General features: G+C 38.6%; 1 protein-coding gene across 1 annotated transcript in view; it reads left to right on the top strand.

Moving 5' to 3' along the window:
- The first annotated feature begins 4,265 nt into the window (after positions 1-4,265).
- The window catches only part of akap12b (A kinase (PRKA) anchor protein 12b), a 50,423-nt gene continuing 29,450 nt past the window's right edge, over positions 4,266-25,238 (top strand). The window contains exon 1 of the mRNA XM_073853240.1: positions 4,266-4,475. Coding sequence (XP_073709341.1) covers positions 4,365-4,475 — 111 coding nt within the window. The 5' untranslated portion in view covers positions 4,266-4,364. The remainder of the gene's footprint in view (positions 4,476-25,238) is intronic.

Here is a 25,238-nt window from a genome sequence, read left to right as displayed (position 1 = left end):
ATGGCCGCATATCCAGGTAACTGACCATATATAAGACACGTAACGTTATACTTTTTTAAAGGATTCTCTGAGAAACGAAGTTCAAAAGATCAGTGTTTATTTGAAATGGACATCGTAACAATACTGCTTTCAATTGAGATCAATCCTTGTTATAAAATCCTAGTGACTTCAAACCTTTGAATGGTATTGTATAATAACATTCTGTGGATCACTGAGGTTATTACAGCATCAGCCTGTTAGCTTAACAACGTCAACAACAATGTCTTGAACGTCAGTTCTTCGAGAGGCATTTCAATAAAGTTCATGTCTATGTTAAGAAACTAAAATCAGTCATTATGTTTCAATTAAGTTATGTTGTTGTCTGGGACACAGATGCTGATTCAATTATATTTTAAGGCTGTTCTTTAGTGACATTTAGACAAAGTTCTTGGCAATTCAAGCACCAATTATTGAAATTCTTTTTTATTTGCCTCATTTAACATCAGCTAAAAGGCAAATTACTCATTTACTAATACTTGTAATTGCTTTACTTTGGATTTCAGCTTATTGTTATTGGGCCTCATTCTGAAACAAGTTCTGATAACCAAGTTATCCCTAAAGGTAACTGAAGATCAAAGTTATTATTATGAACACAGGAATGCATGTGTGAGGGGTCACACTAGGCAAAGCCAATGTTATTTAATTCAATTACAGTGTGAAAGCATTATGATTCAGTCTGAAGCTTAATCAAATTATCCACATCCTACGAAATGTAAGCAAATCACTGCTGTAAGTAATAAGAAAAAGTTCTTTGAGGACAAAATATATGCATACAGTATTATGAAGCCACTCCCTTACATTCTCAATACAGGTCATGATTTGAGCTTTTTTGCTTTTTAAATTATGTATTTAACAATGTCCTCAAAATGTCTCTTACTACCACAAACTACTGCCTCTAAATATGGTCTGGGTATTTCTGAAAGCAAACATGTCTTCAGTCTATTCTTTAAATGTTTTCCCTCTTCTTTTATTATAGTGCAAGTTATTTTATAACAATGACCAAACTTTTACCTAGCACAGCACATAGGCATCAACAGCAATCATTTTTGCATAACATACAGTGCCTTGCAAAAGTATTCAAACCACTACATTTTTTTTTTACATTTTGTGTTGCAGCCTTATGTTGAACTGCTTTAAATTACTTTTCGTCCACATCAATTTACACTCAATACAACATAATGGCTAAGCAAAAAAAAAAAAAAAACTGTTTTTAACATCTTTGCAAAAAATGTTGCATCTTTGCAACATGTTTGATTCCATTGCATAAGTATTCATATCTGGGACAGTTGAAATTTAGCTCAGGAGCATTCATATTGCTTGTAGATGTTACTACATTTTGAGTGGAGTTAACCTGTGACAAATTTGGAAAGGCACACATGCCTTAATAAAAGGTCTAACAGCTGAAAATGCATATCAGAGCAAAAAACGAGCCCTGAGGTAAAATAAAAAGAACTGCATGTAGAGCTCAGAAACAGGACCACACATCTGGGGAAGAGTTCAGAAAAACATCTGCTGCATTGAAGCTTCACAGAAGCATGTAGTCTCCGTTACTCTTAATGGAAGAAGTTTGAAACAACCAGGGCTGCGTTTCCCAAAAGCATCGTAAGCTTAAGTACATCGTAGACCCATTGAAACCAATGGAGCTACGATCAACTTAAGCTTACGATGCTTTTGGGAAACGCAGCCCAGGACTCTTCTTAGAGCTGGATTCCTGGCCAAACTGAGCAACTGATGGAGAAGGACCTTGGTTAGAGTGGTGACCATGAACCTGATGGTCACTCCAGTTGAGCTCCATGATCATAATGTGGAGATAGGAGAGGCCTGCAGAAGAACAAACATCACTGCAACACTCCACCCATCTGGGCTTTATGGCAGTGTGGTCGAACTCAATCCTTAGTGAAGATACACGAAAACACTTAGAATCTGCAAAAAAAGCACCTAAAGGACCCTCAGACTGTAAGAAACAAGATTATCTGGTCTGATGAACCTCAATTCCAAGCATCATGTATAGAGGAAACCAGCTACTGCTCATTTCCTGCAGAGTAACATAACATCCCAAAGGTAAAGTGTGGTGGTGACAGCCCCATGCTGTGGGACTGTTTTTCAGTGGCAGGGACTGAGGGACTAGTCAAAGTAGAAAGTAGAAGAAAAGCTCAATGCACCAAAATATTGAAATAGCCTTAATGAAAACCGAGTCCAGAGCATTCAGAACCTCAGCCTGAGCAGAAGGTTCACCTTCCAACAGGACAATGATCCTAAGCACACAGCAAGATTGGCTTATAGACAACTCTGTGAATGTCCTTAAGTGGCCCAGCAAGAACCTGGGCATGAACCCAACCAAATATTTCTGGAGAAACCTGAAAATATATCTGAAAATGTGCCCATCCTAACAGCTTAAGAGGTGAAGAGATGAGATCAATAACAGATAATTGCCAAATGCTGATGTGTAAAGCTTGTTGCACCCATAGATTGTAAAAAATAGGTCGCACCATACCAAAATAATTTGAGGCTGTAAAGGTGCTTCGGCTAAGTACTGAGTTAAGGGTATGAATACTTATGCAATGTACTTATTTCAGTTTTATATTTTTGAAAAATTACTAAGCTGTGACAATTCTGTTTTTGCTTTGCCATAATGGTGTATGGAGTGTAGATTGATGTGGGAAAAAAGTAATTTAAAGCAGTTTAACATAAGGCAGCAACATAACAAAACGTGAAAAAATGAAGGTTTGAATACTTTCGCAAGGCACTGTAAAAATATATAACCAAATTGCCTAAATCTGATATATGAAGCATTCTTTTCCCCAAGCATTTTGAGGAATAAACTGCTTAAGAAAACTGAATGAGTTATAAATTTTAATCTTAAACCCAACACTAGGTGTTGTTTACTTCTTTAAACACAGAGCCAGTGTATCGTGCCACCACGAGGTGGCTTGTGCAAACTTGGTTGTGAATCACAAGTGGCCTGTAATTTACGCATTTAAAGGTTCTAAACAAAATGCCTTGGCGCTCAGCCAAACACGCAATTAACAGAGAGAGAGAGGGACCTCACTGCATGGTTGGTTTAGATGCATGCATGTGGACGCAAACTACAGTGCCCTCTTAATTCGAGATTTCCTGCGGGACACGTTCCATTGGGCTGTTTTTCTGCAGAGGCCCATCCGGCACCCAATGTTGACATTCCCACTGTCTGTAAATAAAACCAGGGCTGAAGCTTAAGCTTTAATATTTTTATTACTGCAGCTGCATGCCATTGTAAAACTAATGGTTCTGCATACTTTTAATTTTACTAAGGGAGGCAGGTGTTGTAATAAAAATCTTAATATTCTATGAAATTTCATGAGCTGTTTAAATGAAAAGCAAGTGTAGCTTAAAATGAGCACTTTTTGTTCTCAAAAATGTTTTATAGAGGAAACTAAGGAGTAAGACATTTTGTTACTGTAACTGTAAGTTGCAAGGCTAACAGAAAACATTAATGTTTTCAACTTTGTGCATGAACTCACAAATGTGACCCTGGACCACAAAACCAGTCTTAAGTAGCATGAGTATATTTGTAGCAATAGCCAAAAAAATACATTGTATTGGGTTGTGTTCCATGATGATATTTTGTAAATTTCATACCGTAAATAAACCAAAACTTAATTTTTGATTAGTCATTTGCAAAGCATTGCTAAGAACTTCATTTGGACAACTTTAAAAGCGGCAGTTTTCTCAATATTTTGATTTTTTTTTGCGCCTTTAGATTCCACATTTTCAAATAGTTTTATCTCGGCCAAATATTGTCCTATCCTTATTTATTCAGCTTTCAGATGATGTATAAATCTAAAACTAAAATGTAAAATTTTGACCTTTGACTGGTTTTATTGTTCAGGGTCACAATTTGGTTATTTTTATTACTTCAATATTATACCACATCCCATCAATACCTAATTTTGTTTTAATTAAGTACTGCATCAACTTATTATAAACCAAACAGAAATGTACTTTAAGTTAATGCCTCAAAACTATATTTTATCCATCTAAATCTCCTAGATAATATAGAACTTAAATACTATAATTCCATAGTTAGTAAGTGTGTAAACTGATGGTGTTGCACTGCCAGGTCTCTCTCTGGTTTGATGCTGTAAGGCGTGTCTGGCTGCTCTCCATGTGATACTGATGGGAGGAGGGCTCCCAAAAGTGAACCTACAGACCCGTTTCAACACTTTCCAAAGCAGACAACCCTCGGGACGGACTGCAGGGCGCATTTACGCGGGCTGTTGGATACCTACTTCCTTTTGAACGCTCGTTATTTGACTAAGAGTGGAGAAGCAGCGACGTTATTCATCATGGGAGCGACACCATCCGTGCAGCGGGACGCGAAGAGCCCTGAAGATGCGCCAGAGGACATCGGCGCGGAGCTCAGCGACACTCAGGATGGAGAAAACGTAGACGGCAAGGTAACACTACGCTTGAGAAGTAATACTGTCGCTCTCAGCTGACGTTTTGAATCTGTGTGAGGATAAAAGAGGAATGAAAGGCTGAACGTGCTCACCTAAGTATCCTCATTCGGGACCCCTTGAGTCAGATGTGTGGCGCAGCTAGTTATTAAGCTTTGCTATATGTAAACACCTGATACCTCTTGACAGCTGTGACTGCGCTGGCGCTTTTGTCATTCGCCTTAGCAGGTATTCGAGAAAACGTTGAAAGGTGTTTGCTTATGTCTATTCTTAGAGCTTTTATTTAAAGTTTATAAGTAGATTTGCAGTAATGCAGTATTGAGGCAGTCAGATTGACTCTGCCGGTTATTACAGCAGAGGTGCGACACTTTTTATTGGTCCAGACTCCAGACAACAACATGGGATGTCGTCAGGGAAAAGAAAATTGAAATATGACTGCATTTCTATTTTGCTTCCAGGTTCCCATGATGAAGAGGCATGTTGTCAATATTTTATGACATAGTGAGAGTGAGTCATATTATATCTGCCTGGTTGGGCTTTTTGGTGTCTGAATATGTTTGCTTGACATGATAATTAGAATTATCATTCAAGCGGTTCTTCTTTTCATTATTTCATTCAAAAGCAGTAATGCTGTCATACTAAATGAGGTTGCAATTAATCAAAGTCATGTTAATATGTAATAACACAACAACAAGTGTGATAATCATTTCATACAGGAGGAGTTGTAAACAAGAGAATATACACTCTTAAAAATAAAGGTTCTTTATTGGCATCGATGGTTCTACAAAGCACCTTTACCATCCATGCAACCTTTTAATTTCACAAAAGGTTTTTACAGTGGAAAAAGGTTCTTTAGATGTTTAAAATGTTCTTCACACTAAGAAAAAAATGGTTATATGGGGAACCAAACTGGTTCTATGGCATCACTGTGAAAACCCTAATTTGGTGCACAGTGCACAGTACAAATTTGGCTAGTATAGATTGTATATTTTCATATATTTCATATATTTTCATACACAACAAGTTGACTGAAACAGGTTTGTGAGTTAAGAAACAGAAATTTAACCTCTTCCTCTAGAAAGTATTCTGTAAATAGTCAGCGTATTCTGTAATCGCTGTTTAGGATCCACTCCGGGTTTTCCATTTCCTGTCCGCTGATGAGAGAAACCCCACTCAGAGCAAGAAAAAACATTGCGCTCCAACAAAACACTCTAATTGCAGTTTTAGGCTGACAAACTGTACAAATTGTGTTTTTGTATAAATCAAATCACGTATTCATAAGGAATCACCACTTCATAACATAGTTGTTTTATCATGATATTGGGTTGGCTCCAACTAATCTAGGACTTTTTTTCACTCTTGCGTGATGCCATACCTAATTTAGACACAAATTTGCACTACGCTGTTATTTCTTGTCATGTGCCAAATCACGGGATGCATAACTTACACATTGGCGTTATATTGCTTCAAAGAGCTATGCATCAAATGGACGGGATAATGTAGCAAGCAGAAGCCATGCAGAATACTCAGGGGTTTACCAAGAATCAGAGGATGATTTTTGATGGAATAAATGGAAGCTGACCATCTTATTTTATGATGATTGTATTATACAGTTACTTTATTTCAAGAGATGCTTGAGTGGGTCTTAAAAGGAATAGTTCACTCACATAATACTCCTATCATGTCGTTCCAAGCCATTTGACTTTCTTTCTTCTTTAGAACACAAAGAAGATATTTAAAAAAAAAAACTACCACAATCGCAACCAAATAGTTTATCATTGACCCAAAAACAATCATACAGGTTTGAATTAAACCATGAAGGTGAGTAAAATGATGAAAGAATTTTAATTTCAGGCTAACTGTCCCTTTTTGTATCATGGGGTATCTCCTGAATGTTATTTTGACCATGTTGACAAAGTCAGCCAGTTTACTTTCATCTCCAATTTATCAGTATCCCAACCTTTTAATATTTTGGCATAAACTCTATGACAGTTTCTTCTGATGTTAACAGTTAAATGCTATATTGATCGCATTTATTATTTAAAAAGTGCTTTTACAAAAATTATAAAGAAAATTACTGACAAAGCCATTACAGAGATGTAATGAAAGTGAAAAGCATATTTCTTGTAGATGCTCTAGTTTCAGCCTTCTGAAGCTGAGAAGACTGTTGTAGCTTGTTTTTTTTTATTTTTGCCAAATAGATCAGTGCAACAACAGCATTACTTAGAAACTTTACACAACAGCCCACAGTTTGTTTTAAAAGAAAAATGTGCAGAAATATGATGGGACACATTCTGTTCCAGAAAGGAGTTACAATTCTTTTCAAAGAAGGTACAAACAAGACAATGACCTTGCATTTTGTTTTTTCCCAGCATTCCATTCTTCTGCTTCAGCTGTTTAGTTTCTGTGAAGTGCATGATTGTCTGACCATCTAAGCTTGTATATGGCTTCTTTTTTTTTTTTTTACAGGCGAACATAGAAGAATAAACAGTTGTTGTTGGAACAAGACCTTTGATACAAAAAGCCCTGTTAAATCCATCCAGTTTAGTGACTTTTGTCTGAATTAGTCTAAATTCTGTGTAAATCTAAATCTTGACAGAAACATGTTGAAACTTGTGTGAGATATGGAATATTCAAAACTCGAGTGTTTGTTATTTATCAGATAAGGGCCCTTGAACAGGTGTGGTCTGGCAAGACACAAGAGACGGCCCTGTGTATGTGTGTGCGCTTTAGCGATACAACTACATGCTGTGTATACAGCGTTTGTGTGAGGCGCCCTACTGGAGATGTGGTTGATAAACATCCTCTCTGGCACGCATAGGAATTTTAGTAATTTTTCTCTCTCGTTCTCACACGTGCGCTAACTAAAAATGGGTCAAAATATAGATGAGGTTGAGCACCTCAGACATCCCCTCACATTTTAACATTTCCTCCTCCTGAAATGCAAAACACTCACTTTGTTAAAAAAAGTAAAACCCAATAGGGGCTGAACTACAGCTCTAGACTCTTTTCAGACTGTTTGCTATGGATTCAATGGCTAAGCTCTGAGACTCAATTGCAAACATAAACCCACAATAACGCCTATGTTTCCCTTACTACGAGAGACACACTCAGGCCCTTTTCCAAACCAACAATGCACTGATTGACAAGTTAATAAACACCCATTTGTTGCAAGTAGGTTCACACTATTCAAAGTCCGAAAACACTCGAAACCTCCGATTAGCTTGGGTAAACTTATTTAACTTTACGAAGGATGGTATAAAACCCTTTACATGTTGGAGCGGTAATGAGAGAGGGGTGGTGTGGGAGCGTTTGCAATCAGATAAGAGCCTCATAAAGGATGGGACCCGAGAAGGGGGGAGGAATGGAGAACGAAGAGAACAGAGGGCCCATTTAGGATGGGCTGGAGGACAGGTCCCGGGGCAGAGGGGTGCTGTGTGCGCATCGGCCCGAAGAAAGAGAACTAGAGAGAGGGAGAGAGAGAAAGTGAGGCAGGGAGGGGGACGTGGGAGGAAGGTTGCTGGTTTGAATGGGAACATATCACGTAGAAAGAGTGAAAGAGAGAGCACTGGGAGGGGAAACAAGTAGATGGATAATTAGCATGTGCTTTGGTGCTGGAGGTGAGGAAAACAGTAAAGATGAGAAACAGAGATAGGGATAGGTTTTTCTTTATGCAAGTGAGAGAAATGAGAAAAACTGTTTAAAGATGAACATGAGATGTCATGCTGACTCTTGTGCAGTCGCATTGAATACAAGTAGTGTTGAGAAGTGAGATTTTCATTTTTCACTCAAAGATGCAAAGATGAATGCACATTAATAGGTGAAACTGAAATTCTGTTTTTAAGTTTGTTGTGATGCTTATCTCAGCTCAACTTCTTAGCTGATCTAAAGTTCTTAAAAACTAAAGTTCAATGTGATAACACTAATTTGATCAAGATTTAAGAATACTGTAAACAATGTTGTTTATTGTTCATTAATTTCAAATGTCAAAGTTCATAGTGAAGTGGTGCTCTGAAAATCCTATGGTCAAGAGGGATCTAATCCAGGAGCAGATGAGTGAAATGATATTATGTAATGTAGGATGTGATGGAAGTGCATGCAGACATCAGGGAATCAGTGGTTTAATGAGGGTTTGGCAATGGTGGCCAGTCAGGCTTTTTGCTTCACCATCTCATACACACTAATGCACCAGAGTGGGAGTGGAGACTTCCTGTGGTTTGACTGCAGGGAGAAATTGGTTAAATTCAGTTGGATAAGTTGTCTGACCTGAAAAAAAAATAGTCTTGTGGGCATTATTATATATTATTTTTATTTTTATTATATTATTATTATTATTATTATTATTATTATTATTATTATTATTATCAAACCTTAAAGGAACACTCCACTTTTTTTGGAAATAGTAATTCTCCAACTCTCCTCGAGTTAATAAGTTGATTTTTACCGCTTTGAAATCCATTCAGCCGTTCTCCTGTTCTGGCGATATCACTTTTAGCATAGCTTAGCATAGATCATTGAATCCTATTAGACCAATAGCATCGCATTCAAAAATGACCAACGAGTTTCGAGATTTGGAACTACACTCCCATTCCGGTGTAATAGTCAAGGAAGTTTGATGCCGTAACATGGCCGAAGCAGGCGCAGTAATATCACGCAGCACATCGCAGCACAACGTGACCATCTGCATGGTCAGGGAGCGTTCCATTTCAGGCGCTGCCAGATATTACTCCACCTGCTGCGTCCATATTACGGCAGGAAACTTCCTTGACTATTACACCGGAATGGGAGTGTAGTTCCTAATCTTATCGGCCAAGAAAATCGCATCTTTACATTTTCCACCGCTCTTAGTACACGATATAACTGCAGAAGATTCAAGTTTTAAATAGGACAAAAACTGAAACCATCATTTTTGAACGCAATGCTATTGGTCTAATAGGATTCAATGATCTATGCTAAGCTATGCTAAAAGTGATATCGCCAGAACAGGAGAACGGCTGAATGGATTTCAAAACGGTAAAACTCAACTTATTAACTTTTAATTTAGGAAAACATTCCAGGATTTTTCTTCATATAGTGGACTTCAATGGGATCCAATGGGTTTGTGAAGGTTTTTAATTGAAAAATGTACAGTCAAGTTTATTCAGACACCTTCAACATTTCTCACATTATCACAGTTTAAAATGGTAATAAAATATGACAAGAACTCAGAGTTAAACTGTGTCAGAACAAATTTTGATAATCTTGAAAATCTTGATAATGTCAGATAACTTTGATAGAAAGTTATGTAATGATTACAATCAACTGTTAATTTGACAATATTTACACAAATATCAATAGTTTGTTGACCAATTACCAAGCAGTGCTTAATTAAGGTCGCATTAGCAATTAAAGAAAAACCACTTCAAACATGGTCAGGTCAAAGTTTCTGAATAATTTGGAGTCCCACATTTTTATCAGTTTTTACTGGTAGTCCACTGTATTATAATAACACTTACATAAATGAACGAGTGCACCAATCAAAAAATATATCTGGTGTCTGGTGTATACTTTTAACCACAAATGCTTGTCTTGCTCTAGCTCTGCAATGCACATTCGTGACTTTACAAATTAAGTAATCAATTTGGAAAGGTTGAACATGGTTAGTTCTTCTGCCTACTTTGCCTACTTTGGTTAAAAAAGGTAGGGTATGACAAAAAAATCTAATTTTCTCCGACATCATTGTTTTACCTTTTTTTGTAAAGGCGTTTGCCTTTTTTTTGCACTTTTACTTTGTAAACACTGGGTCGGTACTTCTGCCTATGTCACATGTGACCTTTCCATTGTGATTACGTAGTGTATAAAAACGTTGTGGACAAGCATTTGTGGTTAAAAAATATATAAATTCTTAATTTGTTTTAGGAAATGACTCATCTTTTCGCTAGATAAGACCCTTATTCCTTGGCTGGGATCGTGTAGAGCCATTTTAAGCTGCATTGAAACTGCAATTTGATCCTCAAAAACCTTCATTTCTTTTCGACTGAAGAAAAAAAGACATGAACATCTTCTTTTCTGGAAGTGAACTAATCCTTTAAGGTTAATCATCTAAATGAGTGTAAGTCTAGGACCTGCTGACCACTTGGATGTGTACATTCAATGCATTTTCAAATGACAGTTTTGAAATGCAGTAAGGGTAAGGAAAAGTGTATGAAAAGACCATTAGTCTTTTATTAGAGAAAAGAGGGAGGCACTTAGAGTAATTCACTTAGATGAAGGATGCAGATGGAGAGTGAGCTGTCATCAGCCACAGAGAGGAAAGGTGGAAGAGAAGAAAAAAACAGATGAGTGAAGGGTGGACTGAGGAAAATCTATTTAAATGTAATGTCAGGATTAGAAAAAAGATAGTTACTTGATTCTTTTTTTAGTAGTCATAGTCTGTTTATGAGGTGTTTAGCAAGTGTTTATAGTTTTTGTTGGGTAATTACATCAGTTATAAAAGGGACCACCCTGTTTCAGAGCAGGACTTCCTGTCCAGAAAAGGAAATTAGAGGAGGCATGATGCTCATGAAGTTACTTCCTGTTTAAAAATTCAGTTATTCTCCTGATTATGTCTTATTTAGAGCTTTTTTCAAACTAATTTACACATAGAACTTGTCTATATCTTGACAAAGGGACAGGAATACAAATAAACAATCCTCTGTTACTAAAGTAAAACTCTGTTGAATTAAAGAAGCAAATGAATCATAAATATTTCACAGCCTAAAAACCTAGCTAGAAACATCGTAAAATATATGTAGTACATACATCTAGTCTTTGAGTTAATGTTTTTTAATTAAAAAAATTGTATACTTTTATTCAGAAAGGAAATGAAAGCAACAGTAAAGACATTGTAAACACTGGACCACAATTCTTTTTTTTAAATTGAGATTTATACCTCGTCTGAAAGCTGAATAAATAAACTTTCCATTGATGTATGGATTGTTAGGATATTATTTGAATATCTGGGATCTGAGGGTGCAAAAAAATCTAAATATTGAGAAAACTGTTTTTAAAGTTGTCCAAATTAAGTTCTTAGCAATGCATATGACTAATCAAAAAGTTTTGATATATTTACAGTAGGAAATTTACAAAATATGTTCATGGAACATGATCATGACTTAATATCCTAATGATTTTTGGCAGAAATATGTATCATTTTTACCCATACAATGCATTTTTTGCTATTGCTACAAATATGCCAGTGCTACAGTGCTAAGAGTTTTGTGGTCCAAGGTCACATTTATAATGTTACAAAATATTTCTATATCAAATACATGCTGTTCTTTTGAACTCTATATACATCAGGGAATTCTGTATCATACAATGTTTATCATTGTTTCCACAAAAAAGCTGTATGACTGTTTTTAACTTTGATAATGATACGAAATGTTTCTTGAGCATCAGATTAACATATTAGATTCATTTCTAAATCATTTTGTGAGACTGAAGACTAGATTAATAGCTTCTGAAAATACAGCTTTGCCATCACAGGAATACATTACATTTTATTCAAATTGTAATCGTATTTCACAGAATTATTGTTTTTACAGAATCATATAACAGCAGTCTTGGTGAGCATTAGATGCTTCTTTCAAAAACATTTTAAAATCTTGCTGTGTATTCGTTGAAGTCTTCACTAATGTTTTCTTTTGTTTGCTGTGTACAGAAAAGAAATAAGTGAAGCTTTGAACCAAATTTGTGTTTAGAAATACAAAGACAGTCTTTTGACTAATTCTGACCAGGCCGTGCCATCTCAATTTCCCTCGCTCTGTCCCATTGGCGCGCTCTTATTAGAAAGGACCTGTTTACATGGGTCAAAATAGAAGGCTTCTATTTTCACCAGCCAACTCTCACTGTCCTCCTCCATCACATTCACTCCACTTCTCCCCTCTCTCCCTCTTTAGAAGTAAACTTGGCCTCATAAAATGTTAATAAGCGCCAGAGTTACATAAAAACACAGTCTTCCAGAATAGAAAAAACTGAGGCCAATGAGGGCAAAGGTAGAATACTCAACACAATCACTGACATATCATGTATTAAAATATTTCTTTTTCACTTAGTTTAAGTCCTTTTCTCAAGTAAACAAGCAATTCCATCGTATTTCCTTATCTTCCGAGTTACTCTTCACTGGCGATGGGCTTGTGCTGATAACACTAAAGCGCTCTCCTTGTGGAGATCCCAGACTAAGTGCTTTCATCAGGAGCCAGCATCAATAACGTTTCATTACTGCCCTGCCAGAAAAAGACAATCCCTGTCAAGCGTTTACTTTGTCCACACTTCACAGCTCAAGAAACCTATTGTGCTGCCGAACAACAACTAAAGGCTCCTTGATGTGCAGCTTATTACAAATGTAGTGGAGACTATCGACTTATATGTGTAGCTCATTTGAAGATAAACAACCGGAAGCTTCACTAGGATGGACTCTGGAAGTCTTTTGGATTTAAATGTGAATCCTCAACCACAGGTGATTGATTGATTTTGAATATCTTGAGGCTTTTTTAAATGACCTATGAATGTGGGTTCAATTATTGGCGTCCTTGTGCATATTGATTACAGTTAAATTAAATCCATGGACAAAGAAAGATGCTGAGGGTGTTGCTAGCCATAAAAAATACAATGTAATGACGTTTTTTCTCTGAAAATTGGATTGGTCTGGCAGATTATTGTGCTGTCCAGCTGGTCCCGGGCTGTTTGCATGCTAGTTTTATTGCTTGGTAATACTGATTGGTTTTAGCTGATGTCATAACTGTTGTTTCTTTGTAAATAGGCAGACACAGCCAGCACATTTTTTACTAGGCAGAATTTTTTTTAATTGTGCATAACAGTCGTAGATCCTTTATTCTGTGCCGTGTTTTTGTTATGCATGTAGAAATCAGCCTTTGAATCAAAGAGATTATGCAAATACAGACACTCCCACACAGGGTAATAATGATGCTGTCGACAAAATTAGGCAGAAGCTACAATCAGTGGATGGTACTGCAAGTAATGTCTTCAAAGACAGGAACCACTCCCATTCAAATGAACCTCAAAACAGATCTGATCTGATATGTGTTTGTTCCTGAGCTTGCTGAGCTTCAGCTGAAATTTTTGCTAAACATTTTGACTGCACTTATGCAATTTATCATTGCTTTACCTCATTTAGATGACAGCAATAATGCATCAAATCATGGAGAAGAGCATTATACTGCGTATATATATCCAGGAACAGTCAAGTGCATGAGAATTGCGGCAAGTAATTGTGTTTAGCACAGATTTCTAACAGTTTTGTGTGCTTATGTCTTATTTGCATAATACCTTTAGTGAAAAAGTTATATGAGGGCACATTTAAGTAAATTTCCCTTAATGTAGCATTTTTCTCATTTGTGTAGTTCACTGAGTTCAGGGAGATGTTGTAATTAAATTGTGTGGATTTTATTTGCCAAAAGCCTTTTTCAGCCCTTAAATCTGACTGAAATTCATCCGTCATGACAATCGTGGCAGATGTAAAGTCTTCCTGATGAATCCTTTTATTCACATTACGGATCAAACATCTGCTGTTCGAATTAAGTGTTAACATTGACTGATATTTATACCAGCTGTTTGTGGAGTTTTCATCAAGATCAACTACCAACTGATTTCTAATCACTGATGATAGGATATGGATGATGGCGTTTGATAGCAGGGTGTAACTGTGCTGGCTGTGACTAAGTAAAATCAATATTGGAAATGGGCCCTAGCATCCATTTAAGTCGTGGGGAAGCATCGCTAATGGATAATAACTATGACTCAGTGTTTGTGTGTAAATGGCTCAGACCACCATGGTGAAGTGGTTTGTTTAGACAGTGTACTATGTCTTTATGAGAAAAGATACTTTTGGTTTAGCGGTAGATTTGAGTAATTATTTATTTCTTTTGGTATGTAAAACTTTATGTATGTAGAATCACTTAAAACTGTGTTTACAAAGTGCCTTACAGAAGATGTTCACAAATACACTACCAGTCAAAAGTTTTTGAACAGTAAGATTTTTAATGTTTTTTAAAGAAGTTTCTGCTCACAAAGCCTGCATTTATTTCATCCAAAGTACAGCAAAAATAGTAAAATTTTGACATATCTTTACTATTTAAAATAACTGTTTTCTATTTGAATATATTTTAAAATGTAATTTATAGTTATGGTTAATGTAATTTTTAGTCTTCAGTGTCACATGATCCTTCAGAAATCGTTCTAATATGCAGATTTGCTGTTCAAAAACATTTATTATTATTATATCTAAAATATTTGTTTTCATGATTCTTTGATTAATAAAAGATCTAAAGATCAGCATTTATCTGAAATAAAAAGCTTTTGTACTATTATACACTATACCATTCAAAAAGAAATTAACATTATCGTTAAACATAATAATAATAATACTAATAATAAATATTTTTGAGCAGCAAATCAGAATATTAGAATGATTTCTGAAGGATCATGTGACTGGAGTAACGATGCTAAAAATTCAGCTTTGGCATCACAGGAATAAATTGCATTTTGAAATATATTCAAATAGAAAACAGTTATTTTAAATAGTAAAAATATTTCAAATTTGTACTGTATCTAGGATCAAATGCAGAGACTTCTTAAAAAAACATTTAAAATCTTACTGCTCAAAAACTTTTGACTGGTAGTGTACATATGAAAGCAGACTCAAAAAATATAAAAAATATACATAAAAAATAAATCCAAAGAAAAAATGTGATTAATTGAAACGCTACTGGCCATTTTAAAAAGGGGGTGGAGCTGCTCAATAGGTTCCACCTCGTCTTCCTGCTTTGCACTTCAGTCACATTTAAATTGCATATTTCAAATCAGCAACTAAATCTGACATTATCTGTTGTTTCTTACGCTCAGAGAGCATGTGTGTTTCATGTTGATTCTGATAATATCCATGCACTCCCAAGTGCTTATCTCATTTTGCATATTGTTTCTGTTGGTTTTGGAGCTTCTAATAGCAGCTACAGTGATGCAATGACAGTATTGATTAACGATTGGATCTTTAATTTAGAAGGCAGGATTTACTTCATCACATTGTGTGTTACACTTTCTCCCATTCATAGTATATGAGTGAACCATCTTGCATATATGTAGTCGTTGATGATTAATGTGTTAAACAATAAAAGGACTTAGAATCGAGCCTGGGGGACACCACAAGACATCACATTGCATGCTACTGTAATCATAGCACAGTTCACATGCCTCCAGTTTGATATTGTCCATATGTTGTTTCTGACTTTGGCTTTGCAGGACAGCTAAGCAAAGAAGGAAGCCAAAGGAGGAGTTAAGGACTTCCTGTATCAGGCACATGCGCTGTTTCTCCTTCACTGCAGTGCAGAGTCTCATCAGTTTAGTGCTGTACCAAAAATAACCAGATGCTGCCTCTCTCTCTCTCTCTCTCTTTCACCAACACACACACATACTCTCTCTCTCTCTTTTTCTCAGAGGACAGAATAACCCTTCTCCATCCTTGAAAGACAAATCATGACTCATGCCTCTTAACAAACTGCTGTGATTCCTCTTTCTGGTAAAGGTGCATGTGTTTCTGTATATGAGAGTGTGGGGGGTGGAAGTTAGAAAGCACATATCAAATTTGTAAGCGTCCAGGGAGAGTTGTAAAATCTCAGCACAATCATGTATTGATTGAAAGGTCATATATCGCTCTGGCTTACCGCCATGCCGGGACATTTAGAAATGTCATCTTCACATCTATACAGAGAGATGGAGTATATAGAAAGTCCTAGAATGCACTGTAGTAAACGCTGATTGCATTTTCTGGCCTTATTAGAAATGATAGTGATGGACCGTTATCACTGGCCAAGTATGAAGACGATATGCAAGATTCATATGCAAGGTTTATGAAAAGAGAGATGCATGTAGGTCAAAGCAGATATTACATAGCTCATATTAGTTCAGGTGCTTTTTTCAGGTGTGAATAACCTTTGAAGGGGTCATCAGATGCAAAATTCACTTTTACATGTTGTTTGAACTGAAATGTGTCTTGGCAGTGTGTGTACAAAACCACCCTAAAATGATATGAAATTAATTTTTAAATCCCCATAAATCATAACCACTTTCTTAGATCAAGCTGTTCACAGATTCTTTTTCGACATACCCTAACTGTCATGAACTGGAATACACAGAGTTGCCAAAGAGCTAGACAAGACGAGCATTTGAGGTTAAAAAGTGTAAAAAACTGTCAATGTTTTTAGAAAATAACCGATCGTTTCACTAGATCAGACACTTCTTCCTATGCTGGGATAGTTTGGAGCCATTTGAAGCTGCATTTAAACTGCATTTTGGAAGTTCAAACGTGGGCGCACCATAGAAGTCCACTATATGGAGAGAAATCCGTTATATAGAGATAATTCCTGATTTTTTTTTCCTCAAAAACCATAATTTCTTTACGATTGAAGAAAGAAAGACATAAACATCTTGGATGACAAGGGGTGTGAGTAAATTATCTATACATATTTGTTCTGGAAGTGAACAACTTCTTTAACAGTCTCAGAAAACTGCTCAACATCCTACGATAGAAAGGGGCGGGATGAGCAGTAGATTATTAGCATTGTGAACAGAGCTGTTTTTGACAAGGTAAAAAGTGTGTTGTTTTACACTACCAAATTTTAACCAAAGTATTTTATAGACTTGTCATTAAGGTCATAAAGAAACATATCAACTTGTGGAAAATGGGAATCCGATGACCGCTTTAAAGACATAGTTCACCCAAACTTTCTCTCATTATTTACTCACCCTCGCCCTTTTTTCAACCAATTTTTGGTTAAACTGCCCACTTTAGGGTTTTTTTGAAGGCATTTGTGAATGTGCATGTCTCCACCAAATTTGGTCATATGTCTCTACCACAGTAACATTGTTAAGGCATAAAATAAAATCAGGCAGCATGTGATAATCACTATAAGTTCCTCAGTTCCTTTGTCTGAAACAATTCTGTATCTTCTTTGGTTGGATAACAACATCATGTGATTGTTGGCGGCAATGGGTGAACTAATTTCCTTGATGTTGTATCTAATCTTCTCAGGCCTTTTGGGAAAAACCACGTTCTGTCTGTTCTAGGGCTGGGTAAAAAATATTGATTCTCCGATTTTAATCGATCTTCAGTTGAACGCAACGATATCGATTCGGGAAATCCCCAAATCGATTCTTAATGCACGTGCTTCACGTAAGAGGATATGAATATTCACCTCTCGTCCTGAAGGTGTCACTAGTGTTCCTGCTGAGAGAGTTTTCTCAACCGCTGGTGATCTAATCACAGCGCAAAGGAGCTGCCTTAGATCAGATCAGAACATGTTGATCAGCTGCTTTTTTTGTAGAAAAATGATTAGGCTGTAGTTAAGAACTGTTAGTTTTATGGACAGTTAGAATGTTTTGTATACGCAGACAAGGGCTTTATGATGGGCCTGTTTTGAACGTTTTGAATTTAGAAAAATGTTTTATTTCTTAAACATGTTTGAAGTTCTTAATAGATTTCACTGTTGCACATTTACAGTCTTTTTATTTTTTACAGTAATGTGCATTTTGCAGTTTGTTTACATGGTGTACAATGGATGCACATATTTATGACTTCTTGTTACAGGGTTCATTTAAAATAAAAGTTGTTTAAAATAAACAACTGTGTGCACCCTATTATTAATGTAGATGTGTATTTCAGTAATAAACTTAAGTAGGAGAGTTTCAGTTACCAGCATTTATATCAAAATATGGATCACATGTCTGCAAAACTAACATTTTAAATGAAATATTGATAGCGAATCGATATCGAATCGAATCGAATCGAAACCATAAAAATAAGAATCGAATCGAATTGCCAAATTGGTCACAATACCCAGCCCTAGTCTGTTCAACAACAGATGGGAAATGTCATTTGAAAGTGTAAGCAGTCACAGTTTGCGAAAGTGTATTAAAAAGTAGTTCATCTGTTGGATAGGACCGTTTCATTATCTCCACTATCTTTAAACTCCGGACTGTTGTTTCTTCAAAATAACAGGAGAGTCACGTCTGAACTCTTCCTTTCTCCTTATGATCGGAATTACAGGAGAACCCCTGGGATAGAGCGAGAGGAGGAGGTTTATTGTTTTAGACCAACTGTGGGGGGGCTGAATCTGGGACGGTGTGGCTGATCTGCACAGAGACACAGGGAGGTCCTGTCCTATCACATTGATGTTTGCTCTTGAGGGTGGCCTTAGTGACAGCTGTTTGGGGAGTGGAAGGAACAGAAGACTCCCAGTATCGGCGGGAGACAAATAGGGGGTCAGTAAAATCAGGAAAACGCACGGCGGGGTGGCTCGCAGCTTGGAAGGCTCTTCGCACGGACATTTATATGTACAAGTTCCTGGAATTTGTAACAAAATCACTCCTTTTTTGTATATACCTCGTAGTCGGTGCCAAAAAAAATTCCTTCTTCGTCAAACGAGAAGTAAAGAATTCACTGCATATGTTTCCATGAAACAAACAAATCTGAAGCCAACATGAAGGAAGTTTTAGCAGAGCGAGCACTTAATCCCTAGCTGCCTTGCAGATATGTGATTTATCAAGTCAGGGTGAAGAAATGCAAAGCTGTCACTACGCTATTTGTAAATGTGAAGCTCAAATGTCGTAAATTTGCCACAGTCTAATAAGTTTAGGCAATAAGATGATGTGTTTGTCTGCCTTTGAAGCCAAAGATTTTCCCCTTCAGTGAGTGAGAAACGGACGGTTTGGTGTGTGACGCTCTGGTTCTGATTCAGGCTGATGATTTGTGGACCTCAAGGATTGTTGTGATCTCGAGCAGTGTTACTGATTCGAATCGACTCGCATGTACATTTGATATGATTAGACGTGTAAGAGCGCAGTATATTTTGGTGGCCAGGATCAGGTTGTTAGCACTACCCTGTTAAAACACTTGGGCAGTTTACCACAGTAATACTACGCTAGTGTAGATTGTTTGCGAAGTAAGTGACTTAAGTGAGAGAGACTGAGGTTTGCTGTGTGCTGCCAGAGGCTGATCGTTTCACATCTGTGTTTGTGTCGAATGAGATGATGCATGCAGTTTGTGGTCTCTGAGGCTCCAATACAGAGTATGTGTTACCCAAGTATGTATGTGTGCCTGTGTGCTTAACCCCCTGCACAAAGCATGTCTTTTTCTTTCATGCTGGATGAGTAGTTTACTGTTTTGAAATTTTAAGCAGATTAAGTTAAATAAGATGAACAGATGTACATCAAAAACAACTAAATTGCTTGTAGTCTCAATGACTGTCTCACTAAATATATCTTTTTCAGAAAGCTACTGACAATCATTGATCTGAATTAAATTTAGATGTCTAAAAAGAGTACAGAAATACTTTAAATTTAGCCAATTTGCCCAAATTCACAGTGAATGAAAGCATGATGTTTTGGATCCCTTTTTTTATTGAATGACAGTTCGTTAAAGACAGTACAATTTTGAAATATTTTTTACTATTTAAAATAACTGTTTTCTATTTTAATTAGGGATGTTAACCGATGACCGTTTGACCGGTGGTTGACCGTATCAACGTTAACCGGTCAAAGTTGTCGGTAGTCGGTTAAAAAAAAAAGTGCCGGTGCGTCTTTTACGCATTCTGAAGGTGCCTGTTTTATCCATTGGTTTTATCATGTTGCAGTCTATTAGGCAACATTCCGCATAAGATGGGCTTAGATTTGGAAATACATTACATCTACATTTCAGTGGTAACCGATAAGGTGATGATGATCATCATCTTTCTTTATTATGGTTAGCACTACTGAAACTAAAGCGGCGTCTCTTCGGAGCTGTCATTTTCTTAAATGAGCCGTGGCAAAGTTTCAAATGAGCTTCTAACCTAGACAAACGCCTTTATTTTCAAAGCGATCACCTTGTACCCAAACCATTTGAAACTAAGGAGCCATTTGTCCTACGATTACATACAACAAGCTCTTCGGCGCCGCGTTTGCGGGACTCATGTTTCGCGCTGTAGGGGATTTAAAAAAAAGTGACGTGAGTGGCAGTGTGTGTGTGTGTGCGGGAGGAAGAGCGGCAGAGAGAGGCCGCGATCACACCGAACGCGTTTTTGCAGATGGAGGCGCCTCTTTTGAATGGTTTTCTGTTGGCAGTGAGCGTTCTACGCGCTGCTTATGCGTCCCAGGCGCCTCGCGTTTTCACCGCCTGCTGCGCCTCGCGTTTTTGCAGGAGCGCTCTGAGCGCGTGAAGTTGAAAAAAAAAATCAACTCTGAGCGGAAAAACGCCCAACGTCATTCGCGTTCTTTTCCATTGTCCAATCGAATGAATGGAGAGGCGGGCCTTCTGTTGTGGTGACGGAATTTTACGGTTGCTTAAAAAGTCCGGAGACTGCAAGAAATAGAGGAGAAACCTTTTGTGTCTATCGTGGGTAACCCGGAGCTGTATTATTTAGGATTTATGACAGTTTACTTAACAGCATAAAACTAAGATTTTAGAGCTCTCGCGCTATAATCCTTTGATTTGACTGACAGGACAGCTGTTTTGGTCGTTGCTTAGCAACATAAAAAAACGCAGCACGCTCTTTTATTAAAAGTCACCAAAAAAAGGCAGTGCTGTGCGCCTCGCGTTTTTAGAACTAAAAGACGCGTTCGGTGTGATCGCGGCCAGATGCGACAGAGTTGCGAAATTGCAGGCGCGGCTGGAAATGGCTGTTATTTCAAATAGCGTACCATATTTTAAACTAATCGGTTAACCGGTTTCAACCGGCTAATGAGGCTCGGTGGTCGGTCAAGAATTTTTTTAGTTTTCGCCATCCCTAATTTTAATATTTTTTTTAAATGTAATTTATTCCTGTGATCAAAGCTACAATTTTTCAATATCATTACTCCAGTTTTAAGTGTCACATTATCCTTTACAAAACATTCTAATATGCTGTTTAAGAAACATTTCTTCTTATTACTATCAATATTTAAACCAGTTCAATATATGTTACAGTTCTGTCAGTTTATGTCTTAGTCATGTCATGTATTTGGTTTCTCCCATTGTCTTCCCCCGTTAATCTGTCTGCTTTGGTTTAGTCCTTGTCATCTGTATCACCTGTGTCCCCGTAATTAGTCTGTCTTTATAAGCATGTGTTTGAGTTCTGTCCTTTGTCGGTCCTTTTGTGTGAATAGATGTGTGTGATGATCCTGACTTGTTCCTGCCTTGTTCCAGTCGAAGATTTATATTAAATATATTGTATTTTGTTATTCCTGTCGTCCGTCTCGTCAACTCCTGCACGCACCCGTGACATAAGGACCGACCAACAAAAGTGTACCTGGCGTCTTTCCCTGCGTTTATTTTTCGTTTTTGTATCAGTGTTTGTTTTATATTTTTTCCTCATGGATGACCCCAACGTTGCCATCATTCTCCTGAAGCAGGGGAGACGCTCTCTCGAGGACCACACCAGAGACTTTCTGTTCCTCGTTCCATCAACTCACTACCCGGACAGCTGCTTGTGCACGTTCTTCCACCACGGACTTAATGACCACATCAAGATGCAGCTGTCCGGGGAGGGTCCTCGAGAGAGCTTTGCCGGATTCGTCGAGTGGGTGCTGGCGTCCAATGGATCTTCCTGGACTGTCGATTTCATCGAGGAGGACGTCAGCCCCGCTCACAACCCAGAGAGCAGCCAACCATCGCCCCGACATGCAGAGCGGGAACCCGAGCGCACCGCGGATGCAGGACTAGAGCCGCGAGCGACAGAGCCAGAGTCCTCTCCGGCTGATCAGGTGCGTGAGTCGGATTCTACATCTCTGACGGTGGATTGCGACGTGGAGCTAGGGAGGGAAATGGAGAGCCCTGCCCACTGCAACTCCGCTGGGGGTGAGCTGGATATCTCTGGGGACTTAATTGACTTCGTTGCTGAAGTTATGGAATATAAACTAATTGACTTTGTTTCTGAGACTGTGGATATTGACACGCCGGATTTAATAGACTTTTCCTCTGAGCCACTGACCCGCATTGACTTCCCTCCCACCCGCCCTCATCTGTCCGAATCTGCCTGGTCCCCGCTGGTTCCGCCCAGCCGCCCTGAGTCCCCGCTGGTTCCGCCCAGCCGCCCTGAGTCCCCGCTGGTTCCGCCCAGCCGTCCTAAGTTCCCCAAGTCAGCAGTCAGTCCCCTTGCTCACCCTCAGCCCACCATCTCTGCAGTGGGCTCGCCGCAGGGATGCCTGCTCACTTCGGTGGCAAGGCTGGAGGTTCCCTCAGCTCCGCCTCCAGCCTCCGAATCCAGACCTCCACCTCGGTCCTCCGACCCTGCGGCTCCACCACGGCTCTCAGCGCCCTCCTCTCCACCGTCGCCCGTCGGTCCACCAGCTCCACCGGGCTCCATCGTCTTTCCGGCTCCGCCCTGGTCAGTCGTCACCCCATCGGATCCTCAGGACTCTGCTCCTCCGGCTGCGCCTCGTCACGCCGTCCCACCGGCTCCTTGGGACTCCTCCTTCCTGCGGGCACAGCCTCCATCCTCTGTCGCTCCGGCTCCGCCGCGGATCTCCGGGACTCCGCCTCCGCCTCGGCCGCCAGAGCCCGTTCCGCCTTGGCCCTCCGGATCCGCGGTGTCGCCCTGGATCTTCGGCTCTCCATCTCCGCCTCGGGTTCCTCTGCCAGCTGCTCTGCCTCTGTCGGTCGGCCCCACGGAGTCGGCGGTCCGTCCTCCACCATGGCTCCTCCCTCCGTCGGCTCCTCCGTGGGCCGTCATCCTGGCTGCGATCTGGGTCCTGCTCTCCTGCTCCAGGTCCCTCCTGTGTGTTCCCTGGCTCCTCCCTCCGTCGTCGCCCCCTTGGACTGTCCTTTTTGTTTCCTGGACTTGTGTTCCGGTCCTCCTCCGGGGGTTGCGTCCTCCGCCGGAGCCCCCTCCCTTATTGACTCTGTTTTCCTGGTTTTCCGCCCCTCTCGTTTTTTCTACGGCGCGAGGACGCGCCTTTCCGGAGGGGGGCGTAATGTTACAGTTCTGTCAGTTTATGTCTTAGTCATGTCATGTATTTGGTTTCTCCCATTGTCTTCCCCCGTTAATCTGTCTGCTTTGGTTTAGTCCTTGTCATCTGTATCACCTGTGTCCCCGTAATTAGTCTGTCTTTATAAGCATGTGTTTGAGTTCTGTCCTTTGTCGGTCCTTTTGTGTGAATAGATGTGTGTGATGATCCTGACTTGTTCCTGCCTTGTTCCAGTCGAAGATTTATATTAAATATATTGTATTTTGTTATTCCTGTCGTCCGTCTCGTCAACTCCTGCACGCACCCGTGACAATATATTTTTTTTAATTATTTGATAAAAAAAGAAAGATCTAAAGATCAGCATTTATCTGTAATAAAAAGCTTTTGTAACATTATACACTATAGCATTTAAAAGCTTGGAGTCAGTATAATTTTTATTTTTTGGAAAGAAACTACAGAAATTAACACTTTTATATAGCAAGGATGCTTTAAATTGATTGATGATAAAAACATTTATAATGTTACAAAAGATTTCTATTTCAGGTAAATGCTGTTCTTCTGAACTTTTTATTCATCAAAGAAACCTTAAAAAGCTGTATTCAACAAAATAATGTTTTTTAAACAACTCAGAATATTAGAATGATGGAGTAATGATGCTGCTTTTGTGTTTTACAGAATTTTCTTTTTTGGATGAGCTATGCCTTTAATAATAAAGCAGTGTGCTAAGCAATAGGTAAAAGTGAGATAGCAGGAGGATACAGTGAACAGTTGGGTGGCTTATAATTTGTTGTATCAGGGAGGTTTATTTTCTCAACTGGGAGGTTTGTGTTTGGAGTATAAACAGTGAATAATCATGCATCCATCGTGTGATCTCAAATACCAACCTCAATTACAGTTTCTCTGCAAGCAGACTGCAATATAGCAACAGCAAGCAATGAGCTTCAAAGTGGAAATCATATCCCAGCTGGGACAATTGAGCAACATGGATTCAATTCATTGACTGAGGTCTTATGATTCCCTGATGGATCTGAAAAAGTGTATCTGTCAGGGGTGCGTGCAGGACGAGACGAGACGAGACGAAAGACGAGATTAACAATTAACAAGATATTTAATATAATATTTCAAGAGGTACTAGGCAGGAACAGGCAGGAACACTTACACACACATCACATAACGTTAAGGATCGACAATACTCTCAAGAAACAGACAAACTTATAAATGGTGACTAATCATTGAAGACAGGTGACTAATTACAGAGACACAGGTGGAACAGATGACAGTGATGAGGACTAAACCAAATGACTACAGAATGGCAGGGGGAGACAATGGGAGAAACCAATGACATGACAGACAGAACTGTGACAGTATCATCCCTCTGACATCAGAATTTGTAGGCTCAATGTCAAAAATTTTAAGGTCAATATCCAGCTAAATGTCAAACCTTGTTACACAAAACACTCTGTTTCACCCATAGCAATCAAGCTTCATTTTACTGTAATATCTTTCCTTGTGGTAATCCAATTGCTTAGAGGTACAGTTCACCCTCAGCATTTACTTACCGTCATGTTGTTCCAAACCTGTATGACGTTACTTCTTGCAACATAAAAGAAGGTATTTTAAAGAATTGTATGGAGAAAAATAAAAGATCTTTTGAGACAATTTTCAACTGATCTTCCTCTGTGTTCACAGAAGAAAGTAAGTCAGGCAGGTGTGGAATAACATGAGGATGAATAAATTAAGACTTATTGGGTGAACTATCCCTTTGAGTAAGAACACTTTTCTCCTCAGTTTCAATTTATCTGAAGCTGT

The sequence above is a fragment of the Garra rufa genome, chromosome 13 (genome assembly GCF_049309525.1).
Source record: "Garra rufa chromosome 13, GarRuf1.0, whole genome shotgun sequence".
Classification (NCBI taxonomy): domain Eukaryota; kingdom Metazoa; phylum Chordata; class Actinopteri; order Cypriniformes; family Cyprinidae; genus Garra; species Garra rufa.
Note: the sequence above shows the minus strand (reverse complement) of the source record. Positions and strands in the feature narration are given on the sequence as shown.